General features: G+C 33.1%; 1 protein-coding gene across 3 annotated transcripts in view; it reads left to right on the plus strand.

Moving 5' to 3' along the window:
- Positions 1 to 8,199, plus strand: part of RBM26 (RNA binding motif protein 26) — a 51,905-nt gene extending 43,706 nt beyond the window's left edge. For all 3 annotated transcript variants that reach the window (XM_035319864.1, XM_035319872.1, XM_035319881.1), the window contains 3 exons: positions 362 to 448; positions 3,880 to 3,993; positions 7,367 to 8,199. In XM_035319864.1, the coding sequence (XP_035175755.1) occupies positions 362 to 448; positions 3,880 to 3,993; positions 7,367 to 7,456 (291 nt within the window). In that variant the 3' untranslated portion in view covers positions 7,457 to 8,199. The remainder of the gene's footprint in view (positions 1 to 361; positions 449 to 3,879; positions 3,994 to 7,366) is intronic.
- The last annotated feature ends 321 nt before the right edge of the window (positions 8,200 to 8,520 follow it).

Below are 8,520 nucleotides of genomic sequence, written 5' to 3' on the forward strand. Positions count from 1 at the left end.
TATTAAATCTTTTGTAGAAGTGTATCATAATGGACTAAGGGAGTAATCTCAAGATCTCAACTTCCTGATCAAGAGAGAAGTATTGAAGCAGAAGAACTTGTTTCTGTTGTATTTGTACTTCATTCCTGTATATTTACAGTCAGGAAATCCAAAGACTACAGTACTTTGTGTTTTTGAAATGGAAACAAAAACAACAGTATTTCTTGCAAAGTACTCTGATTGGCATTGAGGCTCTGAAAGGGGTACACTATTGTAATTCTATATGCTTTTTGAGGGCCTTTTGTTTAGGACATCATTTTTAGAGGGGCAGGGTAGAGGAGGAGGACTATTTTACCATCTTTTTTCTTTTTCACATTAAAAGCAATACGGTGAAATTGAAGATTGCCAGATAGATGACTCTTCTCTCCACGCGGTGATTACCTTTAAGACGAGAGCAGAAGCTGAAGCTGTGAGTATAGGTCTTTCTGAAAATATTCCGCAACATTCAACTGCTTTATACTTCTATAATTGATAAAATTTAATGTAGTTAATTACTGAAAAGTGTTTTAAAAGAAGTCTGACACACAAGTCTTAATTCCAGATTAAACAAATCTGTCAGAACAGCATATTACTGAAATTCTTATGAAATCAAGATGCTTTAAATAAACCAGGGAAAAATACAGGATGTAAAAGAGATCAAGACAAATATGGGAATTCACAGCTAGATGTCCTGGTTTGTCTTTATTTGATTGCCAGTTGTTTTTGCATGGACACTGTGCTGTTATCACCTGAAGACCTCACGGTATTCTGTAGGTTCGTTGACATCCTGCAGACTGAGCCTATGCATTTTGTTTGGTATTGTTGGAATATGTTTGGTATTTGTTTTCATACATTCGCCTGAAAATTTAGGATAGTGTAAAAGTAATCTTATACAATGATATTTTCTTAAAAAAAAAAAAAATCTTTCTGAAATTATAGAAGTATAGAATTGTAGAAGTAACTCTTAAGAAACTAAAATGCAGCTTTGAGGTATGTTGTAATTCAGCGTCATTGCGTACATATCATTAGGACTTCATGCATTTGGTTCAGCAGCAGTTCTGCCTTATTCAGTAAATAGTGTAGGGCAGTATATGAACCTCTGCAAAATACCAAACATAGTTCTGCAAATGATTTTGTTTTCTTTAAAATCCTTGCATCACTGTTGGGAAGGAGTATCCTGAAAGTAATAGGGCTTCCCGAAAGAAAAAGAAAGGATTCATATTTACGGTATGGCTGTATAGAAAGATCTCATTTTATATTTCTGTTTTGAACAAAGTTTGTATTTTTGCACAAAGTTCATCTTGGGGAGATTACTTGAACAGAATTTTCATACCTGGCCAGGTTCTTCTCTTTCTGTATGGTTTATCTTGAGAGACCACTGACCTACCTGATTGACAGAAATACAGTTAAAATGCAAATGAAGCTAATGGGGGGCAGTAGTTTTGAACACTTACAGTATCACAATGATTATAATATATATGATATATACGGTACAGTATATAAGAATTTGATGAGAAATAATGTAATGACCAATTGATGAGAAATTTTGAGAAATAATTTGATCTGTGTTCCAAAGAAACATAGAAATACGGTTTGTGAAAATTTTATATGTAGCAGTGTTCAGCGCTAACTGTACAGAGATTGTAATTATTCTGCTAAAAGGGAAGTGTAATTAGTGTGCATAGGTATATAATGACTGGTAAGGAAAAATAAACAGGACTGTACAACTGTATTGAAGGCACACATTTCAACCGTGAACAAAAGTTTTGTGGAGAATTAAGAAATACATGAACATAGATAAAAGCTGTAGTTGTTAGTGTACTCACAAGTGGACTGAGTTACGGTTAAAATTTTGAGTTTTGTTGCTTCCTAACATTTGATACTTGATTTTTTGAACCTTTGTATTAATATCATAGTTGTAGCTTATATAAGAAATATTACAGGTATTACATAAAACATATTCTCAAGTATTGAGAGTAGCTTACACTTAAAAATCAGTGACCTAGAAAAATTATCTGTTTTTATGTACTGTCCAAATAACATCTCTTATTCTGTCAGATGGACTATGATTCACAAGGAAGTTAACAGATGTTATTTATCAGCAAAATACAGGTCTTAATGTTAGAACTTTTGCTGAAAAATTGGCCTGGAGAGTAATTTGAGCCTTAGTTAAATTTCTGTCCCCAAAAAACAGAGAACAGTTTGGAAGCAAACACAGAAGTTTTATACATACATTTTTATATATGAAGTGAAGAAATTTTTATATATGAAGTGTGTGGAAAAAAAGAGGGTAGTGCAGAGGATGCAGAAAGGTATTTACAGGGAAGAGGGGAGACATGGTTGGTGAAATAGTTGAAGTTAACATTGTGTACATTTGTTATTCTTCCATGATACATTTAACAGCATTTGAAAAACAACACATTCTTCTTTAATTGTTTTCAAGTCCAGTAGATGAAGTTTTAGTCAAGGTGAAGTTTGGAATATGATCTTGGAAATTGGGGGGGGGCGTTAATTGAATTAGAGTTCTTTATCGATGTATGTCCACAGTCCAGTTAGCATTAAAACTTCTCATTTTCATGTAACTCTAATTGCAACTTCATTTTGAAATTAAAATTTTATGAAAATTATGCTAGGTCAAATGCAGTAAAGTCTATATTTTTCTTGCTATTCTTATATATTGAATGTTTTCACTGGATTTTTTGTTTATTAGTGCAGCAGACTTTAAGACTGGTAATTGAAGAAGTTATAAATATAGAATGTAGTTAATAGAAGCATCTGCTGTGGCCAATTGTGAAGTAAATGCAGCTAATATTTTACCTTCTTAAATGAAAAAAGGCTTAAGCTTTATGACTGTATATGTTCTAGCCTGGAAGGAAGAGGAGGATTCCCTGTTGTAAAATGTTGCATTTTTATGTAGTAGTAATTTCTTCCAACGATTACAAGTTGTTTCTGGACCTAAATGTCACATATAAGTAGTTCTAAAAATTCTAGTTGTGTGACATTGTGATGAGACCATGGATGAAAAGCTCCTGAGCTGCATTTTAATAGGCATAGAATCTTTTAAATTTATCATAAATTTATATGTACAGATTTAAAATTTATACCTGGGGACTTTAATATCACACAATTCATGTTCAGATGTCATTGAACATGTAATTGTTTCTACATTTCACATTATGCTGTGCTTTCAGATTGTACTATAAATCTTTTGTGACTGTGACGGTTATTTCGGAATGTTGCTAACGCTGATTTATGCTAGTTCATGTTACTTTAATTTGAACATACTATTTCGAAAGCAGCCACTTAATGCATCTGGTACTTAAAACGGCATGAATATCCCATAAGTTAAAAATTTTTACATTTCAATTACAAAGGTTTTACAGGAGGTGGAACATTTTCCAGTAGATTAAAGTGTAATCACAAAGGTGTTGCTTGTTTGTTTGTTTTTATGTTAAATCATTTGTGTTTGTGGAATGCTTTATTTCTTCCAGTAAGTAATGTGTTAACAGTTTTGTGTCAGTCTTTGAAAGGTGAAGAACACATCAAGATAGTTTTAAAAAACAAGGAAGGTATTGAGTTCAGTATGTTACATCACCAAATGATACTTGCTTTTCAATGTCTGTTTTGTTCTGAATATGTTCTGGTCATTTAACTGAAAGGATATGTTTATTTGATGTATAGTTAATAAGTTGTTTTGTTGTAGACTATAAACAGCAATCCAATATGGACATATTAAAACTTGGATTTTCTTCAGAAAAAGCAGACTAGACTGTTGGCTTACATCTGGGATTTAAGTATTAGTGAATTTAGTATTTCCCTCAACAAGGAAATATTTAACTAAGAAGTTTAAACTTATTTTAGGCTGCAATTCATGGATCTCGGTTTAAAGGACAGGAGCTGAAGTTGGCATGGAACAAGCCTGTTGCTAGTATGTCAGCTGTTGAAACAGAAGAAGCTGAACCTGATGAAGAAGAAGTAAGCTTTTTTTCCTTATTTCTTAAGACGAAATATTTTTGTTTCAAAAGAAAATGATCTGTTGATTTATACTTCTTGAACCTGACTCGTATTAATATCTGATAGTGGAGTAATCTATCCATTTTTTTCTCATTTTCTAGGCTATTGACAGTTCAAATACTTTACTTTCAATTGCTGGAATGTTTCATTTCTAGAGGGTATATCTAGAAACTTAAAGGTGTGGGTTTGAATTTGCATGAGAAATACCAAAGATCTTGTCTAAAAGATAGTTACTTGTACCATCTCCTTTAAGCACTAATTTCTTAGAGGATCATACATCAGAATCTGATTTTCCTTTATAGCGAGAGATGTCTTGGAGGATGCAGGTGAAGTAATTTAGATAATCTACTAACTTCATTTAGGCATTTAAAGTATCTCTGTTGAGTGTCAGTCTTCATTGTGGTGCAATAAAGATATTAAAGCCTTATCCAAATAACTAGGTTAATACAGGAATTGTTGGGCTGCATTTTTGGTAAGTGTAGCTTATATTCAAGTTTACATGCGTTTTGGAATTACGGGAAAAAAAAAAAGTGTCACTTGAGGAAAAAGTCAAGCAGCCTTAGAAAAGCTGAAGTACACTTGAGTTACTCAGCTGTATTCATTCATGTCTTTTTCCTGACATATTTTGGTGGACCTACCATAAAAGCATCTTCACAAGATTATTTTGATATAACCAAATTCAGTTAGTCTTTTTACATTTGTTGGCATTCACTTTTTTTTTTAATTTCTTTTTTTTTTTTTTTTCTGAAGAAATGTAGTTTCTGCTTTCTGTCTCTAAAAATGTCAGTCTGTTTTTTCCGTGTTAAAGACAGGTAGAATAGTCTACTTCCACCACTGAGTGAATGTTCAGTTCAGGCATTTGTGCATTCTGACTTGGTAAATGTTGCTCTTCTATATACAAGCCGCATGTATTGTCAAGTACTAATGAGCTGTGAGTGAACACGAGGCTATGCTGAGTAATGTTCGAGGTTCTTAGATATATTGTCACTTCTCCATCAGGGATGTATTGCCTCTGAAGATCAACAGCAATGTTTGTTACTGTAAGGAGTATGCCTTAGTGGGAGGTATCATTGAGAAACTCCTTCATTGAGACTTTGTCATTTTACATAATGAAAGAAAGGGCATGCAAAGATATACAAATACTTCAGCAGAGTAAAGAAAGTACAGTTTGATTGTTATGTGACCTATCATGAGATTTAGATTTTAACCCCATCTGAAGATACTGAGTGTGGAAGGGAACCTCTGGGTAGTAGGAAGGTTTGAAGTGGAAGGGAATGAAGATGGTAAAAAGTTAGGTGTACTGGCTGCCATGGCAGAGAGAAAGGGCAGATTTACATTCTCTTGTCTAGACTTGTGAATTTTTAGTAGTAGCGGGATACATCTATTTTAGGTGATGGCTGTACTCCTTAACAGGTGTGGAAATAAAACTTATTGAAAAGACTGCATGGGGCTGTCTTTTGTAATTCCTAAATTGATTGACTCATCCAAAACATAGCAAATTTTCAAGATTTAAGATAAAATTGAGGTAATTATTTTTATTTTTTTGGTTGCTATTAAGAAATAATTTCATGGTTTAAATGTTGATTTTATTTGTCATTTAATTAGATTGGATTTTATCTGAATTCTCTACAGCTGAATTAGAACCCCTGACATTCACTAAATTTATTGTATGATGGCTTTCCTTTCAGCAATCTTCAGGAATTTTTACATTTAAATGTCATTCTTTGTGTGTGCTTCCTACTTCTAGCATTTGGTTAAGTTAATATTGAAGTATACTGTTAGGAATCCCAGGTCTTGGATGGACAAGTTCAACAACTTCATGTCCATTTGCAGAAGTTCAACCAATTGCATAAAATAATTTTTACGTAGTTATATCGTTTACAATTCGTAACTTACGCAGGACTAAATCAGGATTGTGGAGGCTGCTGTAATCAGTCACCTCAGTTTCAGTCTTGCATTCTTTCTATGTATGAGACATCTCAAGTTTCCGTGTGCTTACAATTGATCGTGCTATTTATGTAATTTTGTTTTATAGCTGCCGTTGTACACATATGAAAAAGGTTTCATTTTTTCTGTCTAAACTCTATTGATAATTTTAGTACACATAAGGAATACTACCATAAAGAGGCTTAAGACTTGAAGAAGAAAGACCTTGATGTGTTTTTTGCTGTTGTTTTTTCCTTTTTTTTTTTTTTCTGAGACAGCTCTCCTTTTCAGAAGTGCTATCATATTTTAGTCTGCTGGACATCTGTATGCCAGAGGAAGAGACTGAGTCCTCAGAAAGCTGCTATGTTTTATTCCAGCTTACAGTACATAAGCGTATATTGAGACAAGATGCAGACAGAGCTGCAATTAAAAATGCATTAATGCATTTTCTTTAGGCAAAAGTAGGACTTTAGGCAAGATAGGACTTTCTCCCACATGTAAAACAGCCTAGTGGAGAGAGGGAAGACTTAGTTCTAGGCATTCTTCAGCCTACGGCCTCGAATCTCTCTGGGATGTTCTCAGACTTCACAAATCAACCGTCAGTCTTCTGGTGAATTCGGAAATTCTGTAGCAAAACCTACAATTACTAGGACAAGAAGAACAAGCAAGAAAGAAAATATCTGTAACTGAACAGCTGGGAGACATTACCAGGGGAGGAAATACTTGAGTTTTAGTCCTTTACTTGGTGCAGAAATTGCTGTGTTACGTGCAATCGTCAAAAAAAGATCTTAGGCAGGGGAAAGTTTGCCCCTGTGCCTGTGTGTAGGTGAAAATAAAAACTATCTCTATCTCTCCTTTTTAACTTTATGTAACTGTTAAACAGTGTTTTGTGAAGTATATTGATATATTGTTGCTGAAAGTATTTTAAAATATATTAATATATTTTTCTAAAGGATACTGAATTTAAGTTTGATAAAGCTGTCAAAATTAAAATATCCCATATTCAATTTTTTTTTATACTAAAGGACGGGTAGATAAAGCTCTGGGATTAAAAGAGGCATAGTTAATATTAATTTGGAAAACATTAGTTTTCAGTATAGCATCTCAAGTTTCATCAGAACATTAAAGCCTCGGTGTGGATGACATGCTGAGGAATCAGAATATCTATTGAAGTATAAGGTCACTTTGAGGTCCAGTAAAAGAAAAAAACAAGTTGCATTTGCCATATGTTAATATATGCAGATTAAATATACACATATACAGTATACTTTTTTGAAAGCATTACTGTTTCACTATTAAAAATGAATTTTCTTGTTCTTATATGTTAGATGAGCAGAGGATTGTATATTGCCTTTTGATCTCTTACACTTTCTGACATAACAGAGGTTATCACATTTTTCTCTTGAAGTTTCAGGAAGAGTCTTTGGTGGATGACTCGCTGCTTCAAGATGATGATGAAGAGGAAGAGGACAATGAGTCTCGTTCATGGAGAAGATGATTCAACTCATCAATGACAATGCTAGAACTGCACCTGTGTTGCATTAGTATTACCTAATGTACTTCTGCATCTTTGTATTAAAAGGGGTTTTGTGATGAAGTTGAATTCGGTTATAGACTAAAAAGCAGCTGATCAGTTACACGTTTTGAGAGATTGATGTTTGAGTTACATTTCAGTAAATGATTGCTAAAGACATCATATTAGGAACATATGCAATGTTTTTATTACATAGTTCTACAGAAAGTTACAGAATTCTTTGGGTTCTTTGTAATTTACCGAATTGGTCAAGCACAAATGACCAAAAGTTGTTATAACATAGATAATTTTTGTTCTATTCCAGATACGGAACGAAAATTTGCATTTAAAATCTTTGTGAATGTTTTCAGAAATGAATAGATAACAGTACTAAACTGAAGTCTCTAAAGTTATGTATTCATAATATTGCATAGTAGTATGCTTAGGCTTTACTATGTACTAGCCTTTTGTTGGATTTGTGTACGTATTTTACCTATGGGTTTTAATGATAAAGTGTATGACTGCTTTGCATATAAGTCCTTATGACTTTAAGATGTTAAAAATAAATAAATGGAATGGTCTTCAAAAAAAAAAAGAAAAAAAAAAGAAAAAAAAGCAATAACCAAAAAAGCTGAGGCAATGGTCCTTCATAATGAAAAAAAAAAAAGAAAAAAAGAAAAAAAAAAAAAGAAAAGAAAAAAGACCATTCCAAATGGCAACCCCACCCCCATATTCACAAAAAGAGCTATAATCACTATCACCTCAAAATACCATTGAATATATTTTAAAAAAAATCTCAAAATGAAGTTTCATTTAGTACACAGCTGTACCCCGTCACCTAAAAGCTTTTGGGTGTTTTCTGAATTTCAAAAATGGTTTAAGTCAATGATTCAACAGTTCAGAATTTATTCTCTACCTCTGCACTGTACAACTGTAGAAGAAAACTTGGTCCCATAAAAATATGTGCTACTGGACTGTAACTTAAACACTGGGAGAGGCGGAATACTTGGTAGGTATTAACCAACAATTTTGACCATGCACATGAATGC

Source organism: Oxyura jamaicensis, chromosome 1, assembly GCF_011077185.1.
Source record: "Oxyura jamaicensis isolate SHBP4307 breed ruddy duck chromosome 1, BPBGC_Ojam_1.0, whole genome shotgun sequence".
NCBI classification, from domain to species: domain Eukaryota; kingdom Metazoa; phylum Chordata; class Aves; order Anseriformes; family Anatidae; genus Oxyura; species Oxyura jamaicensis.